Here is a 16,142-nt window from a genome sequence, read left to right as displayed (position 1 = left end):
GTTGGCACAGTGGTTCCACCACTTGGCCTGCTGACAGATGGGCTAGTATGTTGGTCATACCACTTTCCACCTAGAGCACCTCTAGTTGACAGGACACAATAAATACGGAGTAAGGCTACATTCACACGTCAGTATTTTTCTATAATCCGAATTTCAGTCCGTTTTTTGCGGATCCGTTGTTCCTGAAAATGTTTCCGTATGTCATCCGTATGTCATCCGTTTTTTTGCGGATCCGCAAAAAACGGAAACATGTATACATTCAATAATCAAATAAAGTTGTTTGGATTTCTTTGAAAAAAAATTGAAAAAATAAAAATAAAAAAAAATTTGCTATGTGTTTCCAGGAACGGATTCCGCAAAAAACGGAAGACATACGGAATGACATCCGAATGTCTTCCGTTTTTTGCGGATCCATTGACTTTGTATTGTACCAGGATCCGAATTTTGCGGAAAAGAATAGGACATGTTTTATATTTAAACGGACATGCGGAACGGAACAACGGAAACGGACAGCACACATTGTGCTGTCCGATTTTTTCCAGGACCCATTGAAAATGAATGGGTCCAGATCTGGTCCTGATCTGTTCCGCAAAAAACGGAACAGATCAGGAAAGAAAAAACGGACGTGTGAATGGACTCTAACACACACCAACATGAGCAACTAGCAAGGACATATTGTAAGATTACATTACAAAATGCCTTTGGCATGGATTTAGGCAACCATATTAATAGAGACAACACAAACCTGTGTTGAATGTTCCAGTATTTCAGACGATGCCGTGAAAATTCTTATAAAGTTGTCACAAGAATGTTTTCTATAGTTGGCAGTCTGTCTATGTTTTGCTCGAGGCACATCTTCAAAATCAGAGTACAATGAGATTAAATCACTATAAATATTTCCTAGAGTTGGCAGCCTGTTCTCTGCCTTCCTGAAGGGTAAATCACATGGTCCATTCAGATGAGAAATTAAACATTTTAGAAAGTGAAAAAAGTTTTGCTTGTACCTATCTATAAATCCCATTGGAGTCATTTTTATGAAATCCCTTCAGTGCTCAGTCTACAGATTGCTGTCTTTAACACCCATTTATCACTGTGTTGAGGGCACAGTCAATTTCTTGAAATTCATCCAGTGCCAAATAACATTGCCCAGTCTTTCCAGCACATAGAGCAGGCCAGCACATGCATTTACACATGCTATAGTAAAGTACTTACTGCCTGAAACTGTATTGATTCTAGACCTCAGCATTTTGTATCTTGCGTATCCTCTCATTCCTTTGGCTCTTGTTCATGCAGATCCTAGAGCATGTGTTCCTCTATGAAATCATCTTGAAAGCCCTGTTTTATCTGACCTCAATCTTGCTTCCCTAGGGCCACTATAGTTTTCTTGTCCTAGAGCATATGCCCACATTTGAAATGGCAATAAATGCTCATTTTTGTCCTCCCTACAGCATCCTTCCCTGAGGCCCCCATATTTCTTTGGTCCTTGAGCATGTTTACACTGAGTACATGGTATTGAAAATCCCTTTTTTGTCTTACCTCCACCATTTCTCTCTGAGACCCCTATAATTCTCTGCTTCTTGAGCATGTACCCACTTATGAAAGGGACCTGAATGCCCATTTTCCGTCATAGTTTTACCATCCCTAACTAGAGCTCATGTAGCTCGTAGACTATTGAATGTGTCCACTTATAAATTGACCCTGAATTACCCTTTTTTTCTTACTCCAACCATCTCTCATTCGGCGCCTATAGCTCTGATTCTTGAGTAGGTGTATACTTATGCGTTGGTCCTGAATGGTCCTTTTTCCTCTTAATTCCTGTATCCATCACTGAGTGAGAACCCTTCTAGATCTCTGGTCTTCGAGCAGAGGCGTACATAGGAATCACTGGGCCCCATAGCAAAAATCTGAATTGGGCCCCTTAACCCCGCCCACTACCCACCATGGCCCCTCCCACTTCCTGACTTTGCTCCTCCCATGCCACACCCCCATTAAATAAATTTATACATGACCTACAGAAACTGTTAGGGGTTTCCTGGGGGTGACCTGTCACATGGGGTATCTGCTGCAGCCTGCAGATCTCCTTATTTGGGGTGCCATGTTAGGCTACTTTCACACTTGCGTTCGGGTCTCCGCTTGTGAGTTCCGTTTGAAGGTTCTCACAAGCGGCACCGAACGGATCCGTCCAGCCCTAATGCATTCTGAGTGGATGCGGATCCGCTCAGACTACATCAGTATGGCTCCATCTGTCCTCCGCTCCACTCAGCAGGCGGACACCTGAACGCTGCTTGCAGCATTCGGGTGTCTGCCTGGCCGTGCGGAGGCAAACGGATCCGTCCAGAGTTACAATGTAAGTCAATGGGGACGGATCCGTTTGAAGTTGACACAGTATGGCTCAATTTTCAAACGGATCCGTCCCCCATTGACTTTCAATGTAAAGTCAAAACGGATCCGTTTGCACTATCATGAACAAAAAAAAAATATGTTTTTTTTTTTTGTTCATGTTAATGCAAACGGATCCGTTCTGAACGGATCTAAGCGTTTGCATTATAGGTGCGGATCCGTCTGTGCAGACACCAGACGGATCCGCTCTGAACGCAAGTGTGAAAGTAGCCTTAAAGGGAATCTGTCACTAGCAATTTACCCCCAATTTTTTTTTCGTGAATCCATGTTTAACAGAGTACCTGTTTTCCATCTGTCTTGTTCTTTTGATTGCGAGTCTTGTAATTTCTTCAAAAAATCGATTCTTATGATATGTAAATGAAGCTGTAAGGAGCCCAGAGGGGCGTTATTCTTTCTCCACGGTGCCCAGGAACGCCCCTCTGAAGTGCCGTGCCCGGCTAAGTTTGAAAACTAATAACGCCTCCAAGTTCATCTAAATCGCCTCCCAGAGGCACGGCTAAGTGCCGCTCTGCGGCAAACACCCCGATCCTCCTCTCGCCGGCATCCCAAATCCCGCGCAGGCGTAGTGCCGTCAGTCATCTTATCATAGCGCAGGCAATCGCCGGCACTGCGCCTGCGCGGGATTTGGGATGCCAGCGAGAGGAGGATCGGATTTAGGAGGCGATTTAGATGAACTTGGAGGCGTTATTAGTTTTCAAATTTAGCCGGGCACGGCACTTCAGAGGGGCGTTCCTGGGCACCGTGGAGAAAGAATAACGCCCCTCTGGGCTCCTTACAGCGTCATTTACATATCATAAGAATCGATTTTTTGAAGAAATGACAAGACACAGAATAAAAAGAACAAGACAGATGGAAAAAAGGTACTCATGGATCCATGTTTAATAAAGTACCTTTTTTCCATCTGTGTTCTTCTTTTCCATGTCAGTCTTGTCCTTTCTTCTAAAAATCGATTCTTAGGATAAGCAAATGACGCTGTAAGGACTGGTGCCCAGAGGGGCGGTTTTCTTTCTCCACGGTGCCCCTCTGAAGTGCCGTGCCCGCCTAAATATGAAAACTCTAACGCCTCCATGTTTAGCTGAATCGCCTCCCAGAGGCGCGGCTAAGTCCTCAACACCGCGGTCTGCAAACACCCGATCCTCCTCTCGTCGGCGTCCCAAATCCCGCGCAGGCGCAGTGCCGGCGATTGCCTGCGCCTGCGCTCTGATAATACGGCTGAGGGCAACAGCTTCAACATCGTCACTGGGCTCGGCGCATGCCCAGTGACGATGTTGAAGCTGTTGCCCTCAGCCGTATTATCAGAGCGCAGGCGCAGGCAATCGCCGGCACTGCGCCTGCGCGGGATTTGGGACGCCGACGAGAGGAGGATCGGGTGTTTGCAGACCGCGGCGCTGAGGAGGGGGGCGGGTGTCTAGGGCCTTAGCCGCGCCTCTGGGAGGCGATTCAGCTAAACATGGGGGGGGCCCTGGGGAGAAAAGCAGCCGCATAGCCGGCTACAGGTCATGAGTGGGCGGGGCCTTATCTGCGCTACGGGCCCCCCAGTGCCGCGGGCCCCATAGCAGTGGCGTGGTCTGCCTCTATGGGCGGTACGCCACTGTCTTCGAGCATGTGCCTACTTATAAAACGCACTCATTGCATTTTGCTGCTTTTTCCTTCCAAAAGATTGTTTGAAGTCTCATCTAGCCTTCATAGATATATTCTGCCCTGTTTGGGGCCTAAACAATACAGGGATCTCAAAAGTCAAATGAATCTTCAAGAGATGACATTTCAAATGTATCTTCCGTCAGGGAGACGTCTGCAACTTGTGCATTAATTTGAAGTATTTTTTGTAGTTTTACGATTAAATCACATACCTCTGTACCTATGCCCCAATGCTGCAGACTAGTGGCCATGATCCCCACTGGATATTCCCATGCAGGAATGTTGAGAACGAACCATGTCACCCAAGTATATCATTGAACTGTCATTGCCAAGTTAATGTAAGACAATATAGTAAGTGAAATATAAAACAAAGTTTTAGTTTTTTCCTTCATTTTCTTAGATCCTAATCCACGTATGGCATCGGTGACACCTTTTACTCTCAGCACGGATACCACCATTCAGGACAGCACTGTTGTAGACATGGAGACAGTCAATCCATCTACTGACGGTACTGAGCCTATCACTCCTAGTGGAGCAGCTGAGAACCTCATCCCAGTCTACTGCTCCATTTTAGCTGCGGTTATTGCAGGACTGGTAGCATTTATAGTCTTTAAACGGTGAGTTTTCCAATTTTCATACCTGTACATGGCGCAAATGATGTCCTGTGTGACCTATGGGTAATGTCCAGTACCCAAGTAGAAACCCTCCATAATAGTACAATACACCACCCCTAATCATGTCATCTAGCGCTGTTCCAGCTAGACTATATTTCCAGTGCTCATAGATATCATTGCACATTGCAAAATCATCTCTAGAGTTATGTATTAGGCCTACAACATTCAATAAAACAAAATGGCTTGGGCTAAATACAATGCCAAAGATAGTACCATTGGGTGACATATGTCTGCTAAAAAATTTATTGTCGTAATTGAGATTTGTGGGCTGTTATCCCATCCACTACTACTGATGACTTGAGCTAAAAAGGCAATTATCTTTCTAACATATAACAGGACAAACTCGTTCCATGTGGTCTATTAGGCTATTAGGGTTTATGGGTGTCACCGAAGGACGTCAGTTGCCTGGGTCTCCCTCTATGTACCAGAATAGAGATACATCAGACTTTGTGCAGTAATGTTGTATGACAATGTTGCATGGTATCAATCTGTCTTCAGCCATATTGCCATGCATTGCTACCTGAATAAGTGTAAACTGTGCTAAATAAATGTGTTTCAACCTTTTACATTATATATCTACAGATGGAACAGCTGTAAACAGAACAAACAAGGGGGTAACAGTCATCCGGTAAACCAGACCCCATCCCCAGAAGGAGAGAAGCTTCATAGTGACAGCGGCATCTCTGTGAACAGTGATAGTACAGCTGAACAGCCTACAGGACACACACAAGGTATAGAAGACCTGTGAAGACTGATAGCTCATGAATGATATCCAATGTCAAACAATTCATTATGGCCAACAAAATGGACTCCAATGGACCCAATGTAATGCTTCATTGAACTAGTAAAAGCAATACAGGGTGATACTAGACTTTTCTTCTCCCCCCACTTGTGATAATAGTTTATCACTGGAGAAACCATCTGATAGAACTAAGATGTCCAAAGGGACCACCATTTTAGTCTAATATGACTACCGAGCACTTTATAGTATCAGTAGAAACTGCAAATAAAAGGGGCTTTTCAGGACTTATTTATTGATGACCTATCCATAGAGGGTCTGACTCCTGGCACCCCGGTAGATCAGCGGGTTTTACTTACTGCAGTGTTGGAACAAGGCGCCAGAATTAAACAACGTCATACAACATGTAATGGATGTGCCTGGTTACTGCAGCTCTACTCCCATTTACTTGAACTTTGTTGTCTGATGCCCCGCCAATTTATCCTAATGGTAGGTTATCAATATGTAAATCCTGGAAAATCCCTTTATTCAGCCCTTACAGTATTTTTCGCTTTATAAGACGCAACGGATGATAAAATACACCCTAGGTTTTACAGGAGAAAAATAAGAAAAAATATTTTTCATCAGACCTCACATCAAATACTCAGATCATACCCCCATATCAGATCCTCAGATCTGACCCCCAAATCAGGAACTCAGTTTAGACCCCCATATCAGGAACTCACATCTGACCTCCAGGTCAAATTCCCATCAGACCTCTATTCCAGACCCCCATCAGACCTCCACGTCAGATTCCCATCAGACCTCCATGTCAGATTCCCATCAGACCTCCATGTCAGACCCTCATCAGACCTTAGATCAGACTTCCATTCCAGGACCCTATGAGAACTTCATGTCAGACGCCCATCAGACTTCAGATCAGACTTCCATGCCAGAACCCTATGAGAACTCCATGTCAGACCTCCATCAGACCTCAGATCAGACTTGCATGCCAGACCACCATCAGACCTCAGATCAGAGATAAAATAAAGAACTTAACTTACCTCCCCTGCTTTGCTGCTCCTCTCTAGGTCCGGCTATTACTTCTCTAGTCACACTCCCTTGTCTTCTCCAACCCGCACTGCACTGTCACCACACTGCATGCAGCGTTGGGTCATAGTGCGCGCACTATGTCCTGATGCTGTACTCGGTCAGTACCTGCAGTGCAGCAGGGGCTAGAGAAGAACACAAGGCAGGGTGAGTACTGGCAGCACTCACAGCACTTCACCCGCTCCCTGTACCTAATACATACTAGTGAGCGCTTCCATAATGGAAGAGTTCACTAGTATTTGCTTTGTAAGGCACACCACCATTTTTCCCGTATGACTTATAGAGTCTTATAAAGCGAAACATTTCTCTTAAAATACATCAGACTCTTTATTAAGTTTGATCAAGTCCTTGAGAAAAAACCTAATTTCTGCAAGTTATCAAGGTATTTTTTTTTTTCTTTTTAAATCTGTAGTTCAATTTCTTCTTCTCCTGACAAGTAATATATTGAGCTTGATATACTGGTGTGTCACCCTGAGAAGCACATCGAGTGAGGACTTGTCACATGCACTGTCTGTACCTCTGCTGCTCTTATAAATGTCTGAATATGTAATATTCTTTTGCCTTGTAGGTGTCAAAGAAGTTGATTTTATGCCAATGTTTTATTACATTTTTGGTTCACCATTGGTTCCCAGGCGATAAAAAGGAAATTGACATGGTTGTGTATTCACTGAACAGAACAGAGGTCCTGGGGTTTAGGGTGTAGAATGTAGCCAAGATGGAAATGAGGGAATTGGAAAGGAAAGATTATTGTTACTTGTTAAATCTACATAATAAAACAAGAATATATAGTACTCAAGGGTATGGTAATCCTGATCCATGAAATCTATGGCTAAATTACACACCTCGTGTACTCTTATTTGAGCGCAGTTACTCTACGTAACACCCTGAATGAGTGCAAATTGTTTTATGAGATTGCTTTATAATATACTTAGCCACCGATTTCTAAGGCCACCAATGTGCCAAGGAGATCATTCTTAGTATGTGTTACCGTGTAGGCTGGCTGCCTTCACCCTTGCGTACTGGCTGCAGGCCGTTACCCGTGTATGCTGGTTACTTGGGTGGTGCGTGCTGGCTGCAGTGTTCTGTGCCTATATGTGATCTGTCTCCTGTGACTTGAAATCTGTGTACATGTAGGAATAATGTTTCCCTGGTTTGTTTGTTTGATGACCAGGTGGTCAGGTGATCTCATCACCCAGCTATTCAGTTCAGTGAGCTGTGTGCCTGAGAGGAGTCTTTCTCTAGGGTTGCTGTGTACAGGGGGCTTTCTCCTCACCTGGGTGTTTGTCATTTTACCCTGATCTGTGTGGTCGCCTGATATTTCATTGATGTCGCTTTGTCTGACTGCGAATGCCATGCTCCCCATTACGCATGGGTTCCGGTGTATGTACTTTGTTACTACTATGTCTATTTCACCATGTCTAAGCCTGTTTAGAAGTTGCTTCTATGTCTCCATGTTCAGTTCTATCTGTGATCGCCATGCATCCAGTTCCGCAAGGCGTCCAGGCGCCTGTCTTTGTTTGCATGTACTTGTCTGCCTGTTTTTGCCATGTGTCCTGTATATAGTTTTAAATGGGTTCCTAACTATGTGGCTCATCTTTGTTCCGGTACTTGGTTTGTGTCTGAACAGTGTCCTATGTTGTAGGTGTATGGGTTTATGTTTGTTTGCCTATGTTCCTGTTTTGTTACTTTCTTGGACAGCTGGTGTCATGAACCAACATCTGTTCCTTGCAGGTCAGCTGCCAAGTGACCGGAACCATCCTAGGGTGTAGCAGTCTGGTTGCTTCACTGCGACAGAGACCAGATCGCCTTTAGGGTATAGGTCAAACCGGTCACTTGGAACAGTGATGCTTCATCTGCCACTGTTCCCTACCTGTTTGTCCAGGATTATGCCAGTTGTGTTGGTCATTAGTTAATAAAGTATTTGGTTTAGCTCTCTGGTTGCTTTGTCTGTTTTCTGTATGATCGTGGTATGTTCTGGCGTTCTCAAGACCCACTAGAACATGACAATATAATTTCACGTCAGGGTTGCTAACTGGCTAGAAATTTCTGGATAGTCCTTTAAAATAGGCAACTTTATTGTGTCCATAAAAAAAAAGTGTCTGTGATTTTTATAAGGGTGGTGGTACTTGGCTAGATAATTTTAGTGGTAATTATCATCAGTTAACAATTTACAGTAAATGCTGTAATAAGTACTTATCAGTACACTCGTATGATCTATACAAGTGTATTACTGTACAGCAGCGGCGGCATGAAGCGCACGGCGTCATAGCAACCAATGATGCCGTGCGCTCCTGCTCTGAACAGGAATCCAGCCCGGCATACCACGGACTGCACTCGGCCGCGGAACATGGCCGCGTGCATTGGCCTAAGGTTGTATTACACTGGCAGATAATCTGCCAGATCATCGATAGCGGCAATAAGTAGTAATGCTCATTAGTGATGATCTGAAAGTGTACTACTGCCGCCGATTACCTGATGAATGAGTAAGTGTTCGCTCATCAGGCAATCCAGATTTTTAAGCATGCTTAAAAATCATTGTTTGTCGGTGACAGATCATGCTGTCTAGTCACGATCTGCTGTCTGCAAATTATCAGTATAGGGACAAGAGATGGCATTAGCGATCACTCCTACCCATACTATGGATTGTTGCATCTAGTAGCAGCAGTCGCCTCGGCTAGTGAGCAGGTGATTGCCGGGAAGGAATGCTTCCCTCCTGACAATCATCAGCCGTATCGTTAAATGTAATACAGCCCATAGATATGTATTACTTATAATCTTTATCATTCCATATGTTTTTCCAATATGCCCACAAATAATGTTAGCTCTCCGTAATTTCGGGATAAGTTGTCCAGAAAAAAGAAAAATTCTGTTTGTCAACCTTGGTCCACGTAATAGATCAGCTATAAAAGTATACCACATCCGTGTATAAATGTATGTACATGATGCCTATATAATGCTGCCTGTTTCCTTGTGAGGGTGTGTAACCTGAAAAATTAGTAGTTGATAAGACTCTCATTCAGGATCTACAAAGCTACAAAAAGTGTTGCTCTCTTTTGAGGACCCAGGAAAGTCCATGCAGTACATAGACAGCCCACTGATATCAATTTAAAAACTGTGTAATACCTAATTTCCCTTGTGGTGGCAATGCAAAGGAATTCAACTGGGTGCCCTCACAGTTTAGAGCTAAATCACTGGGGGTCTCAGCAGAAGGACTTGTATATCTTCCAAAAACCTTTCTGACAAGTATTGTTCAAATAGAAAACTCCTGTTCTCCTGTAAAATTTTGTTTCCTTCTCCTTGTTAACATGAATTTGGTAGCTTAGAAAGCAGGATCAGAATAGGAAATTTAACAAAGAGTGTCATTTTACTCCGGTCTTTGAAATGCGCTGCTGGAGGATGCCCCCTTTTGCCACACCCCTTCCTTCACCACGCCCCCTTTCTGGCAAGGGAAGCGTAAAATTTGTTGCATGTAAAAATTTTGCACAGTGTTTGCTACTTTCTTATGCCACAAAATTGACACAGTGGCTTGATAAATTTCCCCCTTAGGGTTTTTTTTTTACTTTGTAGCTTTATCAGTACTATGTTTTTGTAGTCTGTAGCTTTATCAGTAATAAAATGTGTCTGTTCCTTTCTCCAGGTAAGAATGATCTTCGCCTATACAATAACCTATCACCACATAAGCAAGAAGAAGTGGAGAAGCTTCTGACTGGGTCATTGGATCAAACTTGGAAAAGTCTGGCTGGAGAACTTGGCTACCAAGATGAGATCATAGACACTTTTACAAGAGAAGAGTTTCCAGTACGAGCTCTGCTTTCTGATTGGTCCAACAAGGACTGTGCTACCACTGACGCTCTATATACAGCTCTACGCAAAATTCAAAGGGAGGACATCGCCCAGAGCTTGCATAGTGAATCTACTGCTACCTCACCAGTGTAATCAAGACGCAATGGGACAGAAGGAAGATGTTCCATGTTGAAATCTTTCAGTGGAACATTCCGCACGAGATGTGAAGGAAAGTTTGCCCCTCGACCCTGAAACCCTTCAGCTACCCTTTTCACCCAGTATTAACGGAGAATCCGTCTGCACTGAAGCATTATTTTCAGTATTGTGGTGTGTAATCTTCTCCATGGACCTTTCATGTCCTGTATCTCCAGGTTTCTCACTGTGATGGACTATAAGACTTTGAGATGATAAGGAAACGGGAACTATGAATCTTAAGACATTGTTTTGAGAATTCAAAGGTGCACCCACCTTCTTGTATAGTCAGTCTTTTTTTTTTATCTAGATTTAATATTTTTTTTTTTATCTAGACATTATATTGTTTTATACGCCTCGAAGGGTGACCCCCCTTACCCAAATGGCTGCTAACCTAAAAAGAGATTGTTCACTTCATGCTGTCATGGTACTGAGACACAACAACCTGATAAAGTTGTATCTCACTCAGATGGACCATATTTAACCCAAAGATCAAGACTAAATATTTAAAAAACCCACTTCCAGAAACTCCCACACTTGTAAGTCAACATTAAGCCCTTAAAATTTCTAGGTCAAATTAGATCTTTAGCGCATTGTATGTCAAGCCTTAGTGATGTCATCAGCTCCTTCCACTAGTCTCCACTATTGGAAGGGGATGGATCTGCTGTAAACTTTTTATATAGATACATCAAGACATTCAGATATCCATAAAAAGAACCCATATGATATCCAATGTGCTACCATTAGATGAATCAACCATAGTTGTGGAAAAACAGGAAAATACCAAAGTTTTTTCTGAGTATAGGAGTGTGTATTGGACCACCAGTATTCCATAACTTGGACCAATGATCTAGGGATCAAGCATGTATACTTAACCCATAAGGATTTAGAGTTGCATACATTTAGATCATCAATGAGTACAGCCAGCAGAGCTAGTATTACTGCCAAGCATGTAGCCGAATACAATGAATTACTATTTCAGGCTCTGAGACAATCATTCATGGTGGTACCAATGACATACAACTTATCCCATATAGTATAAGCAATATTAGCACATTCTGAATGCAAATATTATAAAAAGTATCTGTTTTTTGAGCCTGTGTCTGAGTTCCCAATAATAACCACATATCCACATCCAAAAATATTCAGTCCAATTATATGTGCCTCTAAAACAGAGTACCTGATGAATTGATTGGTTGCAGATTCATGAACATTTGTTTAACACACAATCATGGCGGCCTCTTTGAAATATGCTTTGGAACCACTAAACAGAAGCTAATATGACTCCATGTTGCTTTATTTGGTCACATACATTACTAGGATCCATTGGCTGTCACACGATGATCCAAATCAAGCTGCCAAGTACAGTCTTGTGATAGCAATCCTATGGACAACCATATGAAATACCTCCAGCCTGTGACACACTCAGGGATAAAATGGACACATATAACATTATCCAAACACAGACCAGACACTAGTGAGAACAATCAGGTTATGCATTCTATTGCTAGATCCACACCATTAAGTAAACAGTAGCCAACATTATGTACATTTAATATATTCTGGTGTCCAGGATAAAGTTTTTGTTACCCATTCTAATCATTTGTTGACATAAATGAGCAGTTTAGTATTAGAAAAACATGACTACTTTCTTCCAAGAACAGGACCACACCTGTCTTCAATGAAGATGATCTATTAAAACCAGATACAATCCATGGACAGGTGTGATAATGCTTCTGGAAGAAAGCAGCAATTTTTTCCTAATCCTGGACAACTCTTTTAAATGTTTAAAAGGCCTTCAAACCACTGTTGGCTAGAATGTGGTTGGATATTGGAAATCACCTTTTCTTATGCATCAATTCTCTGTGTCTCGGGACATGAAGATTTATCTGGTGTCTCAAATTACAAGCATATAGTTTGACCTTTCTGCTTGAATCCATGAAGTCAAAATGACCTATAGACCACCAGTCTTTATATAACCCATCTTGTATTGACCATAGGACCCTTAAATCCTCAGAACTCTAGCAGTATGTCAGCTACGGATTCTTTCTCCAACCTATGGTAAGATTCATCTGTCTCTGAATTCACCACCTTAATGAATTCAGTAGCCAGTTCTTTAAGGGTAACAGTTAAGTTCTGATTAGAAACTCTGACCATTTAGTGGCCACCAAAAATTCAAGATCAGATAAAGACTAGGTGGTTACTCCTTGTAGTAGATTTTTACTAACTATTAGTGACCTAAATTCTAATCAAAGCCTACAATGCCAAAAATGCACTAGGTGTTGATGTTCCAGATACTATAAAACCCCAAAACAAAATGTTATTTCTGAGAAGACATTGTCATGGTGCTCTCACTCTTTGTCTTCCATGTATTCAGCTGACAGGTATAAGATTTCATGTTCATAAATGATTGCAGCTAAGTATAGAGGAGATGTGGAGGTATGAAGTATAAGATGGACACTTTTACCAGGACCTCATGGGCCATACCACTAATACCGTTACCTATAGTATGTGCTTCACACTTCACTGATGGTTAGTGAGTAGTCTAGAATTTGAATGGTACCGTGAAAAATGTTGTAAAATGTTAGAAAAAGTGTCTAATAAGAAATGTTGGAAACAGGGTACAACACATAATGCCCCCATACTCAAGTGCCACAACACTTCCTATTATGATATGGACATGTTCTCCACTCTCCTCTTACTGTCCTTTTCTATATTTTCTATTGTGTATGCCTATGTACACTAGAGTAGGTTTTTAGGCAATAGACACCTACAACACTGTGGATGAGAACATTAAAAGTAACTTGAGAAATCTAATTGCAAACAGGTCTATGAAAACTAAAGTAGACAATGTTGACCATAAGCCATATAGCTTTGTATAATCCTTTACTTCTGGCTCTTTCCTATGTTATCTTATATTTCCTGGCAAACAGCCTCTTGTGATTGCAACAATGCAGATTAATTAGAAAAACATGGCTGCTTGCTTAAAAATAGTACCATAACTGTCAATGAGTTGTGTCTAGTATAGCGGCTTAAATACAGTGACGTGAAAGGGGCTGAGTTGCAATGCCACACACAATCTGTGGGCAGGTATGGAGCTGCTTTTGAAAGAAGACAGCCATGTTTTTCTAATTCTTTACATCCCTTTGACAGATATGACTAGCGTTCATGATTTGCACCGTGAGGCCAATTTTTCAGAGCTGCAGTTGGAATACTTTGCCAAGTGTCTGCTCCTTTGGCTTTTTGCATAAGTTGCAATTGATAATTAGGCATCAGCGGAGTTAGGTTACAAGATCACTTAAGCCAAAGTCATTTGGCCCAGGCTTGGAAAAGGATTCTCAAATATCCTAAGCTCCTGGAGTAACGCTTATAGATTGTTAAAAGAAGCAATGAAGAATTGAAATAGATCAGTTGTCATTCAGCTGTATCAGCAGTATCAGCTAAAGCACTTAAGCAGAGGTCATAGCCTTTCCAATTCAACCTGTGAGGTCAGAGGTCATGTTTCGGGCCTAGTTACCATTATTTACCATGAAATACAACAAATAATGTGCCTTTATTTTACTATATATGTTGTCTTTTCTGTAACAAATTCTAATTGCAGCATTTCTGCTATTTTAAAAAAATAATTTTTTAGAGCACTTTTTATATAAATATCTAAACTTGTTGGATTTTTTTTGGTCTGTTAATATTGTTTGTTATTGTTCGGCTGTTTTTTTTCTGCGTTTGATTTTGTTAAAATTGTAAATATTGATGTTTTATTCTGTAATAAGCCTAGATCCTTCCCTTCCTCTCCCTGCCTCAGCCAGCCCCATGTAAAATAATTTGACTGACAATTACAAAACCGACATTACAACTATTACAGAATACCTTTTGTGTTTATTTTTTCCCAAAGAAATGATTATGCGTGAATGGTGTGTGCCTGTTTGGATGGGAAAAAGTAGATGGCAGCATGGTGGTAAGAACCTGAGTTTGAATCTTATGAGGACAGCTACTGTTTGGAGTTTGCATGTCCTACCTGTTCTTGGTGGGTTGGGTCTACAAAGATAATTGGAGATCAGTAGATAGATATATAATAGATAGAACCCACTAAGCTCTGCTCCTAAGCATTTGCTAAGCTCCGCACCATCGCCCCACTATCCCCTATATCAGCTTTGCACCCGTCACTATTTAAGGGTTAAAGGGGTTGTCTCATTACAGGCAATGGGGGCATATCGCTCGGATATTGCTGCAGTGGTACCCGCATCTATATCGAGAATGTAGCCCCGAAAGTGGTGGAGGGAGCACTGCACATGTGCAGCCGCCCTTCATTCATTTTCTATGGGGCCGTAGAAGTGAATGGGAGCAGTGGCCAGTCATCTCCCATTCACATCTATGGAGAGTGCGCATGGTGATGGCTGGACTGGAGTCCTCCAGCCACCACTTTGCAGGGCTCCGCAAATATGCCCCATTGTCTGTGACAATATTGTTATATTCAGGTTGGCTATTTTAAAGGACCATTATACATTGAAAAACAAGAAAAAAACATAAACTGCTAAGGAAAGTTTATCTTTATCTCTTTCTGCTTGGACAACTTCAAACTGCTACAGAAAGCAGTTTTAGGAAATTTCCTGCAGTCAGAAAAATCCCTTATCCCTCCTTGCCCTCCTTGCCCCTCCATCTTTGGCTGGATGGAGGCTGTTATCAGTTTACATGCCCTCTTCGTGACCTCACAGTCACACAGGAAGTTCAGGAAAGGGTCCGAGGGCTTAAATCCAATAAGAGTCACAACACTATGAAATAAAAAATTGTAAAACTTAGCAGCTTCTGTGTACGCAGAAATACTAGACAGTAGAGATGAGCAAAGTTCTTAAATTTCAAGTCAACTGCTTCGCCGATTTTTATAAAAAAATTTGCTTGGTGACAAAATACTTTGTAGCAGTTGCAATGACAGGGAACGGTGATTGAGCTGCCTCCTGCGATTGAACCCCTCAGATGCTGCATCCAACGCTGACTACGGCATCTGAGATGAATATTAGGCCTTTAAGGGTTGATCGGTTAAAAATGTATTTACCTTATCCATTTAAGCGCAAAGAGGCCGCCGCAGCCATCTTGCCTGATGATCCAGCGCGAAATCTCACACAGTGCGTCTTCAAGCAAGATGGCTGTCATGGCCTCTTCACGCTCAAATGGATGAGGCAAGTATGATTTTTTAAATTTTTACAGCCATTTCAGGGAAAATGTATGTTGTTACCACAAAGCACAAGGAAATTCGGCTTTGCGGCTAATTGAATTGTCCCTGAAATTGGAATCGAAGTCAACTTCGGATACTTCGATCCGCTCAACACTACTAGACAGTACAGTGCACCGCCACTATAGACAGTGCTACCCAGCTTTCCCAGGGGCCTGAATGTCAAGTTTGCCTATATAAGTGTCACGGCTGAGGATGGGGAAAACCCTCAGCCGTGCGATGCCAGATGATGTTAGGCTGCTCGGCCAGGACGACAGGATTAGGGAGCAGGTCACCTCCTAAAGCGTCCCTAACCTGACCCTAACTCCTAGCTGCATGGGCCGACCTTTAAGGTAGGAGGACCCATGCTCAGGAACCTTGGATCCCTAACTCACCCTCCGACCGGTCCCTGGACTAGGAG

The 16,142-nt window shown here is 42.4% G+C and overlaps 1 protein-coding gene across 1 annotated transcript in view; it reads left to right on the top strand.

Annotated features, from left to right (window-relative positions):
* The window catches only part of NGFR (nerve growth factor receptor), an 88,698-nt gene extending 74,327 nt beyond the window's left edge, over positions 1–14,371 (top strand). Inside the window, exons 4-6 of the mRNA XM_044298215.1 lie at positions 4,439–4,655; positions 5,295–5,443; positions 10,178–14,371. Coding sequence (XP_044154150.1) covers positions 4,439–4,655; positions 5,295–5,443; positions 10,178–10,476 — 665 coding nt within the window. The 3' untranslated portion in view covers positions 10,477–14,371. The remainder of the gene's footprint in view (positions 1–4,438; positions 4,656–5,294; positions 5,444–10,177) is intronic.
* The last annotated feature ends 1,771 nt before the right edge of the window (positions 14,372–16,142 follow it).

This window comes from Bufo gargarizans, chromosome 6 (assembly GCF_014858855.1).
Source record: "Bufo gargarizans isolate SCDJY-AF-19 chromosome 6, ASM1485885v1, whole genome shotgun sequence".
Classification (NCBI taxonomy): domain Eukaryota; kingdom Metazoa; phylum Chordata; class Amphibia; order Anura; family Bufonidae; genus Bufo; species Bufo gargarizans.
Note: the sequence above shows the minus strand (reverse complement) of the source record. Positions and strands in the feature narration are given on the sequence as shown.